The following is a 17,806-nucleotide window of genomic DNA, read 5'->3' on the forward strand; positions in this document are numbered from 1 at the left end:
TTTTTAATAAATGATGGCATACGGGCTCGGATTTCCAGCTCATAACATGAGTGACTCAGGATTTAAAATGAGGCATGTCTATTATTTAAAATGAGTATGTGATTAATTGTTCTAATATCCCTGCAAGAAGAATAAAGTACCGTCACACGTGCCTAATAGTCACAAAAGTGTTTGTACTTTGTGTGTGTTTATCATTCCAAAAACAAACTTTTCTACAATTTGTACGTTGTGCAGTGTTGAGAGAACACAAGTTCCAAGACTAGAGTAAAACAATTGTGATTAATGCCTTGAACCTAGGACCCACTCAAGCATGTGCTGCTGGCAAAGTGAAATGAGACGACCAACCCTTGACCTCATCCCTTTCAGAGGTTCTGGTGAACCTCAGCCGCTGCTCGGCTGGGACTTCAGAGGGTTGAAGCAGCGTTTCGGGGAAGAGCCGGCGGATGCTCTGGTCTTCGTCTCGGGAGCCTGTTGAATGTCTCTGCATCAACTCAGACTTAACGAGACGATCCTCATCATCCTGCATGTGATCTGTATTTGGTTAAAACAGGGGTTTACGTGTGTAAATAGTTTCCTGTTTCCTCATTTGAATAGTATTTTAAGGGAATGCCCCGGTTTGCTCCACGTGTATATTGGGACAGTGTGTGGATACATCGCACATCAGTGTCTCAATTTTTGTCTCTTAGTCACTTCTTCTCATTGCTTTTGTACAGAATATGCTGCTTCATTATGATTGGTCAAGGACAGGTGATTTCAACCCTGGTGCCTGGACCCCACAGTTCTGATTGGCTGCATACAGAGCTGCATCAGGTGCATGTTAGAGGTAAAGTAGGGGAGACTGGGAATTGTGCAGGGCAGTGTGAGGTCCCAAGTGTGCAACTGCAAATCCCAGATCCCAGTCATTCAGATTAGTATGTCTTGTTTCATGTAAAAATGAATATAAAATATTCATGAGGAAATTGTGCTTGGGCTCATGTAGGGAATCAGTCTGTCTTTCTACCTGTCTCCCTTTCCGGTTTTCTCACCACCTGGCCACATTAGGACTACAGGGGAGACTATTAACACTGCCTTCAGGCCTCTCCTCTCGTGCCAGGCCATGGCTGATAACGCAAGCCAGCCTTGAGTTTATTACTGTACAACCTGGGAGTGTGATTATATGATGTTCAGGTGGGGCAGGGTGTGCCATCTCAAACTGCGGTGTGGTGCAGCAGACATTCCTCCTAGGGAGATGGTTGTGGTGGTGGTGGGGCTCGGGGGGGGGGGGGGGGTCTCACCAAAGCCAGCCATGCTGTGGAGGATCAGGAAAGGATGTAAACACCACCGGCTGTTTATTCACACACCCGGAGTCGTGTGTTTGTGCACGTGCGCACACTGTTTAATCCACACCACTCACCAGACCTGCTTATGCCTGACTTTTGAGATATTACCTCTCACTTACTATTGACATCAGTGTGGGTTTTTGAGTGTGTTTTTGTTGTTGTTGTTGTCTGGGTTGTTTGTTTGTTTTTTGCTTCTTTTTTTGATTCCCAAAACCACAACGTTACTGACTCTGGATGTTTTACTGTCTCCTTACGAGCATTGTTCTTGTGCTGCGCCACACTGGGAGGGACCCATCTCTGGCTCCCTGCTGCAGTCTGAATCATATTGTTTGGATGACGATCATCTGTGTGTAAACCCAGAGCTCACGGAGCCTGCTGCAGAGCCACACAAGTGTCTGCAGGCCTTCAGGAGGATTTAACAGAAAGCCACTCAGAAGTTATTTTGGTGATTCCATATTAGCTGAAGAGGTATTTTCTAAAAAGAAAACAACATTAACTCTTGTTCTTCAGAACTGTTTAGTCACGATCTGACTTTCTGTCATCAGATATACTGAGATTTGATTTATGTGTTTATAGTTTTAAATTTTTGTTTTTTTGTTGTTTTTTTTTTATTAACATTTTGAACAAATAGGCCCTGGTAGGAGCTGATTTTTTCTTGTAAATTAGGATAATACCATATGCATTACTCTGACAGCTTTGACACTTTTTTTCCCCTGTTTCTGAGGAGCACATCTTTCCTCATTGATTTCTGCATAACCATTACTTGTCCAGAATCATCTGTCTGCTGATAAACCTGTTTTATATAGTCCTATATCCCAAGTAGGTAATATGGGTCCGTGACATACATCTAGATGGAGAAAACGGCATTCCTTCTTTGTTCCCCTACACCATCCAGTTGTTGTAGTTGGCATCCTGAACGTATAGCCGTGCCAATCAATATTTTTCCCTGTGAGGATCAGGTGGAGTTAGCCGACCCTGGAAATCCAATACCGTGTTAATTTAACCCCACCCCAGAAGTCATCTTTTTAATGCGCGGGTATGTGGACGTGATTAGACCGCCCCGGTTTACTGCCACCAAGAGCCTCGTAAACAGGGCAAGAACCACTCTGCATGTGAAGTGTTCGGGGCATTTAGTCGCTGGTTTATCACCAGTGGGAGTGACAACTTGTGTGTGTGATGCATATTTTTTTATGTATTATGTGAATGTACATATCCTCCATAAACCATCCAAACTCTGCTGTTCTTTCTTTTCTGCCATGCATAGGGTTCTGTCTGTTCTATTAATTCACTGCTAGTTACCTCACCCAAGAAGTGAGACACAGGTGAAGTGAAGGAGCTATGGGTGTGGTTCATTTCAGGCTTGTGAGACGGCCTGCCCCAATAGGGGTGGTACTAGGTAACGAGGTGACAAGCTGCCCCAGCACGGGCATATGCGCAGGGATGGCGGTGGGCTGCACGCGGGACAAGACTTGCGCCCGGGTTTTTGAGTTCCAGAGTTGGCACTGGCAAGTCTACATGAAGTTCTCCACCCAGTTTTGAGGTGCCTGAAGTGGTGTGATAGCACGAGAACTGGTTTTAGTTTGCATCTCTGTACCTTTTGTTCAAGAGGGGCAGTAGCAAGGTAAGTCTATTGTTGCCATTACCGTGTGTGTGTGTGTGTGTGTGTGTGTGTGTGTGTGTATACATACATGCGTGTGTGTGTGTGTGTGTATACATACATACATACATGCGTGTGTGTGTGTGTGTGTGTGTGTGTATACATACATGCATGTGTGTGTGTGTGTGTGTGTATACATACATGCATGTGTGTGTGTGTGTGTGTATACATACATGCATGTGTATGTGTGTGTATACATACATGCGTGTGTGTGTGTATATGTGTATGCATATGCTGGAGTCTTGGAATGTGTGAAGCATATCAACCTCGTTCATACTCCATGATCAGTCTGCTGCCCCACTTTTCATCTGTGGTGTAGAATTTGGCCACTGGCCGGTTTTGTATCTTTTGCGTTATCTGGTCCTTTAGCGTTCATTTATATGCGTAAATATAAAGGCCGGCTGTCGGTGTCAACTGGATGGTCATTTTGAGTCATACCTGAAACACAACACAGCAGCTAGCTGGTGACGACCATCCACAGACTGAAACGGGGAAGCAGCAAGTACCAACTCTATCTGTGCCCAAGCCGCAGTTTTAGAAAGAGCTCTCCACTCCCTGCCCACACCACTCATGCGTTTGAATGACAAAGAGCAGAACTGATATGCGCCGTAACCATCTACCATGACAGCCTCAATGACGCATGCTTGACATTTGCTTTTAATTTCAGTCTGACTGTGCGTCCGAGCGGCGTTTGCACCTGACACACGCTACTTGAAAATATATATGCCACACCTGTCCTAGATGAGCATATTTTGACTTAATTTAGAAGGACTTTTATAAATATCCATTCTAATGAGGACTTGAAGCTTTGAAATGCTAAATACTGTGTTAGAGGGGCTGACGGAGCTGCCTCTCCTCCCTGCAGCTTAGCAGTAAGAACTGAACAGACATGACAATCTGTCTTATGACTTATGACACAAGGTTCTGCTTGAGCCTTGCGTCATGTCAGATATGTAGTGTGGGTGTGGGCACTTCCTCTTTCTCTGTAGCCACTGTACTTTTGGCACTGTTTGTAGTGGCATACACACACACACATGCACACACGGTCATTTTGAGGCATCTATGCTTTTAATACGACACAACAGCTAGCTGGTGAAGACCATACACCGAATGAATGAACACACACATGCACTCACAGTATCATGCTGTGCATGGACGAGTGTTTCTCAAGACTCAGCACTCTTGTGGGGGGTCAGCTGTGATGTTTCTCTTCCCATAATAATAAACAAGACAGTTCCAGTTCACTAATAAATGAAGTTCCACTTAAATAGCACCTTTCTCAGAACCGAGGAAGTTATACGATCAACACACAGCTTTCACAATCCAGTCAGCACAACAGTGAGAAGCAGCAGCCAATTGCAAACAGCATACTCTTAAAAGGAATTCTGCAGCCCCCCGGGGGACTGCATTGGACGCAGGAAAGAGAATGGAAGATAACATCCAGTATAGAGCTCCATCCATCACGGGGCATGCGTGCATCTAGCCATTCGCACACACTCACGCTAGGACAATATTTCAGGGTAGCCGATTTCTGCCATGTTTTTGTACAGTATTGTGGCTTGCTACACATTGACAGGGATGACCTTACAGTCCCACCTGAAAGTCGAACTGCGTAGTTTGTGCACCAGCGCAACTCCGTGTTCTTGTCGGATGCCCTCAAAGTGGAGCACAGCCAGTGGGAGAACATTGCTGTATCTAGTTGCAGTTTGATGAGGCCCGTCAACCGCTGCTGTTTTACTCCAGAGACGGCTGAGGCTGTCAGACGTGTCCTCCCGTATCGCCTCCTCCATGATGCCACGCCCCCCCCCCCCATGCTGTTTTACAGCTCCCAGCAGACTGGCACTTGGCAAAGGCCCCATGGTGAATGCAGACATAATAGGCCATAGTGGAACTACAGTATTGTTTAGTGGAGTCCTAGTACTGCACGTCAGGGTCAAGGGGAGGGGATGTGTGCAGAACATTTTAAACGTGAATATATTATTATTACGTCATCGCATCTTTACCTGTGCTGTGATGTGTTATCAGAGAGGTCATAGTAGTGCTATTTATACAGATCACAGAAGTGCACAGAAGTGAATTCTGTAGTCCAGTACAGGTCTACTGTGCAAAATTGTATTCATATTGTAAATAGATTTATTTAGGCTTGTATAGTGGTGTACATCATGTACTAGATATGATTTCCTTTTACTAAAATCCTACTGCTACTACTACTAATAACAACAACAAAAATAATCATGATCTTCATCATTTTGTTATAGTGAAGTATTATATCAGATTATATCAGGCATAAAGACAGTTCTGGTGGCATATGTCATAGGTTTTAAAGCACCTTCTAGTAGCCAACCAAAGTGCAATCCTTCATGTTTATAGAAAGGGCTCAAACCCAGCTGAGCTATCCCCTGTAGCTGAAATCACAGAGGGCTCTATCTATCTATCTATCTATCTATCTATCTATCTATCTATCTATCTGTCTATCTGTCTGTCTGTCTGTCGATCTTTCTCTCTCTGCCTCTGTTTATATCTTATTCTCTGTCTCTTATCTCTTTCTCTATCTGTCTCTCTCTCCATCTCTCTCTCGTTCTCTCTCTCCAGTAAGATCTTTGTCTGCTAATGAGCGTACACACTCGGTACTCCTACTGCGTCTCGAGTCCCGTGGCGATGAAGGTTTCCTTCAAACGCGCGTATTCAAAGCGGGGAGCTCTTAGTGCAAAGGTCATGATTATGTCACAGGCTTTGGCATTCTCAAGGAATCAATCAGCATTAGAGGCCTGGCCTCCCCAAGGGCTCCTGGCCTTGCTAATGAAGTCAGTAGCTACACAGAATACACAGGGGCAGCTCTTTCTTCGAAGTGTGTTGAAAACAATTGCTTCTCTTTGTGAACATGTATATTGTTACGTCCTTACCAAGGCTGTGATGTATGTTGCGTGTGTTAGTTGTTGTACACATGTAATGTATATTACAAACCTGATTTGTTTTTTGACGGTTTTTTTTGTTTGTTTTTTTTTTATAAGTGGTAAGTGTAAATAGTAGCAAAGTCCAGTAGCTAGCAGTGTTTGGTTCCCCGCTGCACTCAGAGGCTCAGATGTGTTCACGTTGGCCAGCATGCACAAGGGGAGATGATGGATTGGAAAAAAGACAAGGTGAGAGATTTGTAATTATAGGGAGAAAAACAGCCTACTGTGTTTGTCAGGAGAAGAGAAGAACAGATAAGTGGGGCGGGGGTGTGTGTGTGTGCGTGGTTGTTTGTGTAAGTGTGTTTGCTCAGCACGTGAACTGTGAGTGACTGGCATGCGGCCTGTGGCTAGTCTGGCTGCCAGGGCAGACGAGATGCTGACACTAATGCGTACACACGCACACACACACACACACACACACTCCTGCTGTATCTCTGGGTAGAGCTCATGCGGTCGGAGGACCATTCGAGATGCTCATCCGCAGCGCATCCTCTGATTGGCTGAGAGAGGAGGAGGGGAGGGGGGCTCTTCTCCCCCACTCCCTGCTATATGTGAGTGTGCGTGCGTGTGCTGGAGAAGGCAGAGGAGCTGAAAAGAGCACAGAGCCTCTCTTCACCGAGCTCCGAGCTGAGAGCCTAAGCGTACTCGACTGCTGCATATTCTGCCAGACGGACCTTTCTGACGCGCACACGCGCACACACACACACACCAGCAGACACCTCTCTCCACACTAGGAAGCATCCTCGTCTGCACACAGGCCATAACCAACCAACCCCCCTGCCCAGAGGCCCATCCACTGGGACGACAGCAACTGCCCGAGCTTGAGCCGGCGTCTATGGGCCTTGGTCGTCAAGGAGGGGACCCCTAGACCAGTGCAGCCGCGATCGTCCGGGAGCGTCCGGGAGCTCCAGCGTGCGGCGTCAGAGCCCTTGCGGAGCAAGAGAACATGGGGCGTCAAAGCCAGGACGGCGGGGCCGGAGCGGCCAGCGGCGGGCGCATGCATCGCTCCCAGAGCCGCCTGAGTCTGTCGGCGTCCTTCGAGGCACTGGCCGTCTACTTCCCTTGTATGAACTCCTTCGACGAGGAGGACGGAGGTGAGGCGCGGTGGTGAGGGGCAGGTGGCCCGAGGGGGTGGGGGGGGATGGGGGGAGAATGGGGCGGGGGGTGTGAGGGGTTGGAGAGAGAGACCCTGGGGTGTGTGTGCGTGTGTGTGTGCGCGCGCATATTTGTTAGTGGTCTGGGAGCAGTGGGGCACATGTTAATGTCTCATGCGGGGGTCCTTTGAAAAGATCTAGCACTGCTTGGATTTTGAGATTATCAAAGAAATGTCACAGTCTGCTTGTGGGGGTTTGTGCATTCGTGCATTGCGCTTTAGTTGGATGTAAAAATGTAGATGCCTTTTGGTGTGATTTACTCCAAGTGATGGTGCACTTTCGGTATGAAAAAAAGCCCAGTTTTGTAGACCAACAGATTGTTTGCAGTGTCTTGCTGGGCTTGCAGCCTCTGCAGCCCTTAGTGTGCAAGACAACAGTGTTGTGTTGCAGGAATTATGGTCCCCATGTCACCATGTGCTACTAATTATAATTCTATGTGATTAAATGTACCTTTGATGTTCATATGAATGAAATGTGTTTTATGCTTATAACGATGAAGATGATGGTGCAGTGGCTAGTATCGAAAGAGCGTGCAAGTATTCTGACCTTGAAGCTTTTAACATACACTCTCTCTCTCACTCTCACTCTCACTCACTCTCTCTCTCTCTCCCAGCTTCTTGGCATTATTACTATATCGGAGGGCTAATAATCTCCCGGACATTAGTTGAAATAGCATTTTTAACCTTGTTTAAACAAGATGTGAAGGGAGAATCCTAATCTAAAAAATCTTAAAGACCAGGCTGTTCCAGAGCTCTCCAAATCAGGTCTTGAATCTCCGATTATCTCGGTAACAAACGATGTCGCCACTTCCCATACTCCCTCTGCAGCCATCAAAGCATCATCCAGCCCGGTCAGATGTAATGAATGATGGAGTCATCATTAGGAAGAGGCAGCCGACAGGCATTTCCTTCTGTAGATGCCGATTAGAAATGGTTATCTTTCTGAGGTAATTAGATCTCGTTACTGAGGGCTGATTAACCCAGAATGCACTGAGGCTTTGATTGTGACTCTGGCATCACCGAAGGGTCAGTCTGTGGACAATATGGGACACTGGTGGGTTAGTGGACGGACACTGTGGGACACTGGTGGGGTAGTGGGTGGACATTGTGGGACACTGGTGGGGTAGTGGGCGGACACTGTGGGACACTGGTGGGGTGGTGGATGGACATTGTTGGACAGTGGTGGGGTGGTGGATGGACATTGTTGGACACTGGGTAGTGGGTGGACAGTGTGGGACACTGATAAGGTAGTGGATGGACATTGGCAAACGCTGGTGAGGTAGTGGACAGACATTTTGGGACACTGGTGGGGTAGTGGGTGGACAGTGAGGGACATTGGTAGGGTAGTGGACGAATATTGGCAGACATTGGTGAGGTAGTGGACGGACATTGTGGGACACTGGTGGGGTAGGGGGTGGACATTGTGGGACACTGGTGGGGTAGGGGGTGGACATTGTGGGACACTGGTGGGGTAGGGGGTGGACATTGTGGGACACTGGTGGGGTAGGGGGTGGACACTGTGGGACACTGGTGGGGTAGGGGGTGGACACTGTGGGACACTGGTGGGGTAGGGTAGACAGTGTACATGTCCTAATTGTTTTGGGCTTAGCACCTCGGACTTGAGATGGATTTTGCAAAATTACAAGCAAGGAGTGAGTGTGTGTGTCTGTCTGTGTCTGCAAGCCTTTGTCTACATGTCTGTGTGTGTGTGTGTGTGTGTGTGTGTGTGTGTGTGTGTGTGATTGCAATGGAATCCCGACTATCTGAGACCAGACTGTCGCAATACATCTGCTGTTAAAATATTTATCTGTCTGTTCCCTTTTTATAATAACAGAGCTACATTTTCACTTAAGCACATGTTAAAGCTGGTCTCTGTTACAAACCCTAACAAAAAGCTCAGGCTAAAATAACAGGTTTGTTTATGTTTATGACAGTAGACTGTTTATGTCTCCTGGGGATGGGTAGTTCATATTAAACCTCTATTAGTCATCAGACAGACGTTCACCGAACAGGAGAAATGCTGATGTGACTGCCACAAAATATTACATTTTTTTTCAACTTTTATACCTATTAATGTATTTATTTAGAATGTATTATTTCAAATGTATTTATCCTGCAGCACTTAGGTCCACATCAGGAGAGGGAGAGGGAGCTGATCAGTATGCGTAAATGCTTTGCACCTGGGATTAGTCTGAATTTCGAAATACGAAGGATACATGAAGGACATTCTGTCCTTCAATCCTCCTCCAGCTGCCGCTTGGCGTACTCGCGAAACACCACCCAAATGTCTCACATTTTCATCGCGACATGAGTAAGATGCCAGCAAGGTTGCATGCTGGTTATGATCACTGTGTGCATCTCTTTGGTGGGATGTGATTAGTCAGGCGGCCTGCATTGCCTTCTCAGCTAAATGATTCTTTGAAAAAAACTGGAATGTCAGAAGGGAGTTATCAAATGGCTGAAATGGTGCCATCTGTGAATTTGCGTGAGGTGCAATCATATCATGACAAGCTCCAGGAGGGAGATCTTTAAGAAGGTAAATTTCTCCGCCTCTGAGCTGCCGCTGCTGGATGCCTGGTGCCATGACCCAGAGCAGGAATGCCTGCCAGGCGTGATGAGCTGGTACGGTGGCAGAGGGTGTATCAGGAAGCTGTGTGCGTGCAGGTCTGCAGGAAGGCACTGAGTACCTGGGACTTCCAGAGTGCAGGCAGCAAGTCTTCTGTCATCCACATCAGCCCAGGGCTGCCAGACAAGCTGATCCTGTGTGTGTGTGTGTGTGTGTGTGTGTGTGTGTGTGTGTGTGTGTGTGTGTGTGTGTGTGTGTGAGACACAGAGGAATGTGTCACATCCTGTATTGGACATAAAGTCACTGCAGAACATTGTGTTCTTCTCTTTAGTTTGCTTCTTCTGTGGGACTGTTTGTTATTCTGTGCTTGGTATAACCCAACTGCAACCCGGTGACTGCTGAGTCGCAGTGGTTTTTTTGGTATGGGGCTTTGCTAGTGTTGGCTGTTGGCTGTGTATGGTAGCAACAAACTATTCTCTGAGCTCATGGTGCCCCTTCCTGGATCTCAGAGGTGCGCAACAGATGCTCTCCACCAGGACTAACCCGCTCGCTCGCTCTTCCTCCGTTTCTCGACAGAAGCAGGGGGAAAGAAACTACGCAGTACGGTTCAGCGGAGCACGGAGACGGGTCTGGCTGTGGAGATGAGGAACAGGATGACCCGGCAGGCCAGCCGCGAGTCCACCGACGGAAGCATGAACAGCTTCAGCTCTGAGGGAAAGTAAGTAGTACACACACACACACACACACACACACACACACACACACACACACACACACACACCCAAACATACTCTCAAAAAAAACACAGGTCCCATCTCTTCAGTATGTTCACAAGTATGTTTACTCAAGAGTCTTAGCAACCAAAGTTGTCTCTGTTGCAGCCTTATCTTCCCTGGCGTGCGACTGTCTTCAGACAGCCAGTTCAGTGACTTCCTGGATGGACTAGGCCCCGCCCAGCTTGTGGGCCGGCAGACTTTGGCCACACCTCCTATGGGTAAGTGCCAGAAATAAAGCCCTTTATTTAAAGATACCAGCTTTGTCGTGTCACTTTCTATACACTTAGTGCTCCAAGAGCAGAATTCTGCACTGATGAAAGCCCCACAGTAAAATGATATTCGTAGTAATAGCATGACAGCTGTGTAACTTTTTTATTCCGGATTCCTTCTTGCCACGTTCAGGTGACATTCAGATCGGAATGGTGGAGAAGAAAGGAGCTCTGGAAGTGGAGGTCATTCGGGCCAGAGGCCTTGTAGGAAAACCAGGGTCCAAATCACTGCCAGGTAAGAGCTGAATGCACCGATGAGACCGACGATGTCCTGAAAAAACCCATCTTTAGCTAAATCCCACCAAACCCATTTGCTCCCGTCCAGCCCCTTACGTGAAGGTCTATCTTCTGGAGAACGGAGCCTGCATAGCCAAGAAGAAAACGAAGGTGGCACGCAAAACCCTGGACCCTCTGTACCAGCAGCAGCTGTCATTTGAAGAGAGTCCAGGAGGGAAGGTCTTACAGGTGAGCCACATCTCCATCCTGGGGGTCCAATCCAGGAAAACTACCCCAGAAAGGTTACCCTGGATGCTGTTGGTGTCCTGTTTGGTCCACTTTGTCCAGATGTCTTTTCCATAATGATAACTTGTTAAGTATCAAAAGCCCTTTGTTCTTTGTCTTTCTGCCCCAACAGATCATTGTGTGGGGGGACTATGGGCGCATGGACCATAAATCTTTTATGGGAGCCGTCCAGATACTTTTAGACGAGCTGGACTTGTCCAACATGGTGATTGGCTGGTTCAAGCTCTTTCCTCCTTCCTCATTGGTGGACCCAACATTGGCCCCATTGACCAGAAGAGCTTCCCAGTCGTCTCTGGACAGCGGGTCCGGGCCATTTGGCCGCTCATAGCGGTGAGCTGAGCGGTAGCGTTGTTGTAGCAGCAAGTGGGCGGGACTTTGAGATTGGCGGCGGATCACACCCCTGCCCCCCCGTAACACACTGCATGCTTGGTGTCGTGTCTTCTGAGCTTGTCTCTTAGGGGTGAAAATAAAAAGCGGTCCTGTGTTTGCTCGCAAAAAAAAAAAAAAAAAGATAATAATAATAATAAAAATAATAATAATAATAAGTAAATAAATATAACCTGAAATCTTGCACACATCGTGCATGAAGATTGCCCCTACAGACGGGGGACAGGCAGATGAAGCTGGAAACGGACTCGTGTTTAGTCCTGCTCGAAGCCATCGGGTGAGGGTTTGAACTAGGAACCAGTCACTGAGTTCAACAGTAGCCCTGCTTTTTAAAACAAACAAACAAACAAACAAACAAACAAACAAAAAAAAACAGTTTCAATCTTCAAGATTTCTTTTTCCTCCGCATTTGGTTCATTGTTTGTTTTAATGCTGATGTATTTGTATATGAATGGGCTAACAGTGTTTGTTCTCAGTGCCTGGGGTCATGCCATGCCAACCGACCCAGAGAGGCACATGGAGATCCCGAAACACGCGCTGTCGCAGTCGTCAGTCACCTGCCCTCCCGATATGCACACACTCTAGCTGAGAAGAAGTGAGACTGTTTCTAGATTTTTAAATGCAATACAGAGAAAGGCCTTCGTGTACCGAGAAGTGACGATTCGAAATCGTCAGGATGAACTTTGAACATCGAGTAGAATGATTTCTCTGGTGGTCGTGTATGAAATTTAAATGGGGACTTTTTCTCTTTTTTTTTTCTTCCTTTGGTTTTTAATATTTGTTTTTTTATTTAAATTTTTTTTTTCTTTTTTTTTCTTTTTTTTTTGCATGGACTCATGTTTAGCTGAACTTAAATAAATAATTATTTTCTTGACTGCAACCTGCAAAAAAAAGCTGAAGAAAAAGAAACAGAGCGCAGCCGTTTTCAACAATTTGTATTATTTTTAAGATAAATTTCACTAGTGCATGGTTTTCATGGAGATTGAATGCAATGCTGTGATTCAAAAAAGGGAAACCCTGTTTTATCATCCTGAAGAACATTCCTTGGTCTAAACTGTATTTTTACAACACATACAAACCGAGAACTTGGAGAAGTTAAAGAAATTAAAGATTTATTTCCAGAAAGTCCTGTTCATGTAGAAAAGAAGGTAAAGAAAACATTTTTAAATGATCATTTATTTCACTGTTAAGGTAGAAGCCTTATAAAGATAATGTGCAAATTGTACACGTTCCTTTATTTTTCCGTCTCTTTTGTCCCAGGGTGGCTGTTGTACTTTCCATTGCTGCTGTCATCAGATTAGCTCCGCCCACCCTTGTGTCTTTCTGGTGATCCTGCAGTCTTGTGTTCTATTCGTTCGCACCTCATTTAGGTTCAGTTGGTTTTAACAAGCATGTTGAAAAGAATTTACTGCGACATGCCTCGGGCACACCGTGCAGAACACAGCATGTTTTGATAAAGATGATAGTTGGAAGAAGAAAAAAAGAATAACATTTTTGCAGTTTCTTGTACAGTGCATGTCAACTATGTTAGTTTCATCCCTTACCCTGAATTAAATTTTTAGAGAATTTGGCTGTACTGTGGCAGACTTCCACACTACAATTTTGAATGAAACATTCCACCCAATAATGTCACATTTTGTTGGCAGTTCTTTAAAATTATTTGGAAAAAAAAATATTGCAATGGGAAAATTTGTATCCTGTTAGAAATAGTTTAGAGGAATACCCCCCTCCCACCAATATTCCAGAAAAAAAAGATCCCAACTTGGATTTGTAAGAGTAGAATCTGCATCTCACCGACTATTGTGCAGTATTGGGCAGTGCAGATGCACAAACATCGCACTACTGGAGCTCAGTTGATGAGTAGGGTTGCATGATTTGGGAATTTGCCACATGACATGAATTTATAGACTTTAGTTTTCTCACTTAATTTTCAGAAAGTTCATTTAATATATTTTTGTTAGTTTATTTACAAGCCAAGACCAGTTAATTTTTTATTTTCTATTTTTAGTAATTATCAAAACTTCTCATATCTGGGAAGTAGATGACTCTTATTGTTATAATGTCTGAATAGAACTCTATGGAGACATTATTCCTCTTCCATGTAAGTTGAATTATATTTTGGTGTTCATTTAATAGCTTTTTTTCTGCAACATGGTATATGTAGATTTCCTCAGATTTCAATATTAGGTGTCATAAGTCATGGAATTTGGATGAAAAAACAAACATCCATCTATAGAGAACACCTTGCGGAATTGGGATAATGTCTCACCTGATGACAGAGACATGTTGTACACCCTTTTGAATGCCTTCTCATTTTTTTCTGGTGCAATGTGTTCATACCAAGGCTATGTCTTGGTCAAGTATGGTTGAGTACAGAGATTTATGTAAGTTATTTTTCAAATTAAACAATAAAAAATGGATACCACACTGAACTTGTGCGTTTGAGGCTTCTGTAAGTACTGGCCATGCAAGTCCAGGGAAGCACGTATTATTAGTGGAATTAGGGGGTAGCTGTCTAACTAGTGTTACTAATAAGAATACCATATAATTAAACACTTAGCACATTACATACTAATTATTTGCAGTAGTTGCAAACAGTCAGGCAAGAACTTAACAAACAAATATAACTGAACATACATTCACAATGATGTGAGGAGTAGACAGACCAAGTACTGGGGTTGGTGTTGGGGTTATGGTTGGGTTTAGTCAAGTACTGGGGTTGGTGTTGGGGTTATGGTTAGGTTTAGTCAAGTACTGGGGTTGGTGTTGGGGTTATGGTTGGGTTTAGTCAAGTACTGGGGTTGGTGTTGGGATTATGGTTAGGTTTAGTCAAGTACTGGGGTTGGTGTTGGGGTGATGGTTGGGTTTAGTCAAGTACTGGCGTTGGTGTTGGGGTTATGGTTGGGTTTAGTCAAGTACTGGGGTTGGTGTTGGGATTATGGTTAGGTTTAGTCAAGTACTGGGGTTGGTGTTGGGGTGATGGTTGGGTTTAGTCAAGTACTGGCGTTGGTGTTGGGGTTATGGTTGGGTTTAGTCAAGTACTGGGGTTGGTGTTGGGATTATGGTTAGGTTTAGTCAAGTACTGAGGTTGGTGTTGGGGTGATGGTTGGGTTTAGTCAAGTACTGGGGTTGGTGTTGGGATTATGGTTAGGTTTAGTCAAGCACTGGGGTTGGTGTTGGGGTTAAGGTTAGGTTTAGTGCACCTACTACCATTAGTATGAACCATAAGATTTCATTGTATATGAACTCTATTGGGATGGGTAGTAGAATTCAGCAATGGTGAAGTGTCCTGCAACATTTACCTGAATACCCAAAGCAGACCAACAAAAAATGGTGACACTCAAATATAATTTTTTTGACACTCAAATATAAGTAATTCATCCTATCTAAAACGTCTAAAACATCTATCTAAAATTCTATCTAAAATTACATGTTTTGTGAATTTTAGTCCAGTTTGGGACTGTATCAGTGTGTCACTCAATCTTTCTTCACTTTGTCTCTGTGGTTGTGGCTCCAGCTTCTGAGTCATTTCATGGAAGTTGTGAAAAAACGTAGCTCTGACTAAATAAAATCTCTAATAAAAAAAGAGGAAACACGATGCTTCCTCTTAAGACCAGACTATTCAGAGTTGCAACGGTACCTAGATCTGCGTATGAATTCAGGGTAGGTGAAAAATTCAAATATCTTTGGAAAGGTGAAAATATAGTGAAAATAAGACTCTTGCATTGTTAATTTGGGAAAAAGAGCATGCTGGGTATTAGTTGACTCCGTTGACATTGCAGAGTTATTGTTTTATTGTGTTGTTCAGTAGCTCAAGGGATGGAGCTTGGAGGGCTGACAGATTGAATTCAGAGTTAGACTGCAGTGACACTCCAGCTAATGGCGTTTAACGGCCTTATTTAATGATGTATCTGAAGATCTGCATTCTGTACATTGTGTACAATAATCAGCATGTGCAACAGAAGTATGTTCTAGCTGCAGCTTGAAAAATGCTGGTGTTGGTATTTCACCTTAGCTTTCTCCATGATGTTTCAGACAGCTTGCAAGCGATGGGGTCAAACTTCCAAGCGAGCCTGTGTAAGCTTTTGCCCGACGCTTGCACCTCAGACACAGCCATGAGCAGGCTGAGCTGCATGGAGAGGGCTCTTCTGCTCATCTCCTGTCTGATCACCAGCCTCATGCTGGCTTTGCTTCTCCTCCTTGCTCTCCATGTGCCCTTTCTCTATGGCTTCGAGGTCTCTGTCCCTGTCACTGGTGTGCTCTGGCTCTGCGTGACGCTGGCCACGTGCTTTTCTCTGAGAGCCCGCTGTTTCGGGATTCTGTTGCTGATCTCCATCAGTTTGAAGGAGGGCAGGAATCTGCTCATCACGGCTGGGACGACGGCAATTGTCTTCTTGAACATTCAGAACTCACTGAGGAACCTCAGGGGACTGGCGAAGAGTCTCTTGTGCACTATGGAGGAAAAGTTGCTGGATGTCGACGTTTCTCCACTTAGCAATTACATCCAATTGTTAAAATGTGTAGCGAGCCAACTTATGCAAGCCATCAAAGAGAAGCCGAATGTTTTTGGCAGGTACTACACAAGCTTCACACTTACACCAACTGTGCACTCGCAGAACTTCAAAGATAAAATAGCTGAAGCTGAAAGGACGCTGAACAAGACCACCGAGAATGTGCTGGTGGCCATCGATACAGCTTCCTCAGTGGCAAAGATAGTGTCTCCAGCCTTGGGCATTCTGCTGCTCTTCGTCTTCACGGCCCTGTATCTGAGAAGGTTTCGTTCTGACAGAGAGCACAACATCTTCATCACCCGAAACTTTCTGAAGTACGATGAAGAACAGCGACTGCTGGGGAAGCCCTCCGTCTTCCCGCTCAGCCGGAAGGAGTCAGAACGTTACATCATGGTTCCGTCAGCTAGGTTCACGAGGAGGGAGGCAAAAACCATGCTAAAATTTAGTTTCCCGATCGTAACCCACAGTATGACCTGGATGTTCTTCATAGGAGTGGATGCTCTGCTGTACTGGATCATCACCATTCTTAGAAGGCAACTGGAGGAGCTGCAACCCCTTCATGTCCCTGTGGTGCTAAATGAGAAGGTAAAAACCAACCCATGCAAACGGCAATCAATGCCAACTTCATTGTATTTCATCATTTAGTTATTCAAATGGACACTGGTTCTCTCAGTCCTGAGAACATTCAAGTCAGCACTAGTTCCCACTGTTCTACAGTTTTGGTTTTCTGACAGTTTCCTTTTTTGCCTCCTGCCCATTCTTGCTGGGACAGAAGGAAATACTTGTTGCAGGTGTTGGCTTCAATGAAGACCAAAAGGTGTACAACTTTTCCTATGATGTGTTCATCTTTGAAAAGAAGTGTTTACCAGCCCCAGAACTGTGGCTGTACAAATCACTCATGCCACTGTCAGGCATTCTCGCCTTGCTGGTTCTTTTGGTTGTGGTATCTTCAAAGCTTGACCAGCTGAGGGTCCTGGTGTCTGAACAATTCTTTGCTGATGTTGCTGAGGAGAGGATTGCAGCGCTTCATGCAAAGATCCTGAGCAGGAGGTCCAAGTGGAAGGTCCAGACTATACAACCAAGCCTGAAATCATTTGTGACTCAGGTTTGTTTTCTTACTTCTTTGCTTTATAATGAACACAGAATCTGGTTCATTCACCACAGAATCTGGAACATGTTTTCTCAAAGATGCGCAAGTCATTTGGCTTCTGGTTTGCAATGCACAGGGAAGTTTAGTGCTTTCAGAAACATAGGAAATTTATTCATGTAAAAATCTGAACAATTTTCAAATAATTGGCCCTGGATTCTCTTAAGTCTGCCGGGGAGGAGTTTATCTCTTTTAATCAATTAGATTTTTGTCTTCTGGTTTTCTCCAGCTCAGGTTTTGGTTCCCCATTTTATTGTCATCAGAAACACAACATGAAGAAAATTCCATGAAGTTTGTTTTCAGCTGAATTCTACTGTTTTTGTGTCTCTTTTATCTTACAGACTTGAAGTGTCCAAAAATCTTTATCTTGTATATTTTTGGTGAAACACATGTAACTTGTACTGATGTTATGTGAGTTATGGGGGTGGTGAACTCTAAGGCTAAATGTGTGTGTGTGTGTGTGTGTGTGTGTGTGTGTGTGTGTGTGTGTGTGTGTGTATATATATATATATATGGGTATCTTGTCCATGCAGCAAACATAACAT

The 17,806-nt window shown here is 44.9% G+C and overlaps 2 protein-coding genes and 1 long non-coding RNA gene across 32 annotated transcripts in view; 2 read left to right on the top strand and 1 right to left on the bottom strand.

The window, feature by feature from the left end:
- rims2a (regulating synaptic membrane exocytosis 2a) overlaps positions 1–11,781 on the top strand; it is a 123,185-nt gene extending 111,404 nt beyond the window's left edge. For 25 of the 28 annotated variants that reach the window (XM_081714886.1, XM_081714910.1, XM_081714929.1 and 22 more), the window contains 5 exons: positions 10,226–10,367; positions 10,531–10,643; positions 10,828–10,929; positions 11,020–11,159; positions 11,329–11,781. In XM_081714886.1, the coding sequence (XP_081571012.1) occupies positions 10,226–10,367; positions 10,531–10,643; positions 10,828–10,929; positions 11,020–11,159; positions 11,329–11,544 (713 nt within the window). In that variant the 3' untranslated portion in view covers positions 11,545–11,781. Of the gene's footprint in view, positions 1–4,802; positions 7,025–10,225; positions 10,368–10,530; positions 10,644–10,827; positions 10,930–11,019; positions 11,160–11,328 lie in introns of those variants that run through there. The other 3 variants (XM_027009478.3, XM_027009479.3, XM_081714895.1) reach the window with 3 other exon arrangements.
- LOC145658019 (uncharacterized) lies at positions 10,497–11,912 on the bottom strand. The gene is made up of 2 exons (XR_014123975.1): positions 11,777–11,912; positions 10,497–10,637 (listed from the first exon to the last, which is right to left on the bottom strand). It is a non-coding gene; the product is annotated as an uncharacterized LOC145658019 (long non-coding RNA).
- A 2,975-nt stretch (positions 11,913–14,887) lies between these two features.
- On the top strand, positions 14,888–17,720 carry dcstamp (dendrocyte expressed seven transmembrane protein). 3 transcript variants are annotated; one of them, XM_081715043.1, is made up of 3 exons: positions 14,888–16,699; positions 16,887–17,219; positions 17,491–17,720. In XM_081715043.1, exons 1-3 carry the CDS (start codon positions 15,593–15,595, stop codon positions 17,566–17,568), a joined length of 1,518 nt encoding a protein of 505 aa, XP_081571169.1. In that variant the 5' UTR covers positions 14,888–15,592; the 3' UTR covers positions 17,569–17,720. The 3 variants fall into 3 exon arrangements, with proteins under 3 accessions (XP_081571169.1, XP_081571164.1, XP_081571161.1); XM_081715038.1 differs by having other exon boundaries at positions 14,888–15,266; positions 15,639–16,699; positions 16,887–17,720; XM_081715035.1 differs by having other exon boundaries at positions 16,887–17,720.
- Positions 17,721–17,806: the final 86 nt, after the last annotated feature.

The sequence above is a fragment of the Electrophorus electricus genome, chromosome 1, assembly GCF_041902795.1.
Source record: "Electrophorus electricus isolate QZ-2024a chromosome 1, ASM4190279v1, whole genome shotgun sequence".
Taxonomy (NCBI): domain Eukaryota; kingdom Metazoa; phylum Chordata; class Actinopteri; order Gymnotiformes; family Gymnotidae; genus Electrophorus; species Electrophorus electricus.

Coding starts and splice junctions, on each gene's coding strand:
- dcstamp (XM_081715035.1), top strand. CDS start 15,593: ATGCTGGTGTTGGTATTTCACCTTAGCTTTCTCCATGATGTTTCAGAC. Junction 16,700..16,886: donor CTGTGGTGCTAAATGAGAAG/GTAAAAACCAAC, acceptor TTGCTGGGACAG/AAGGAAATACTTGTTGCAGG.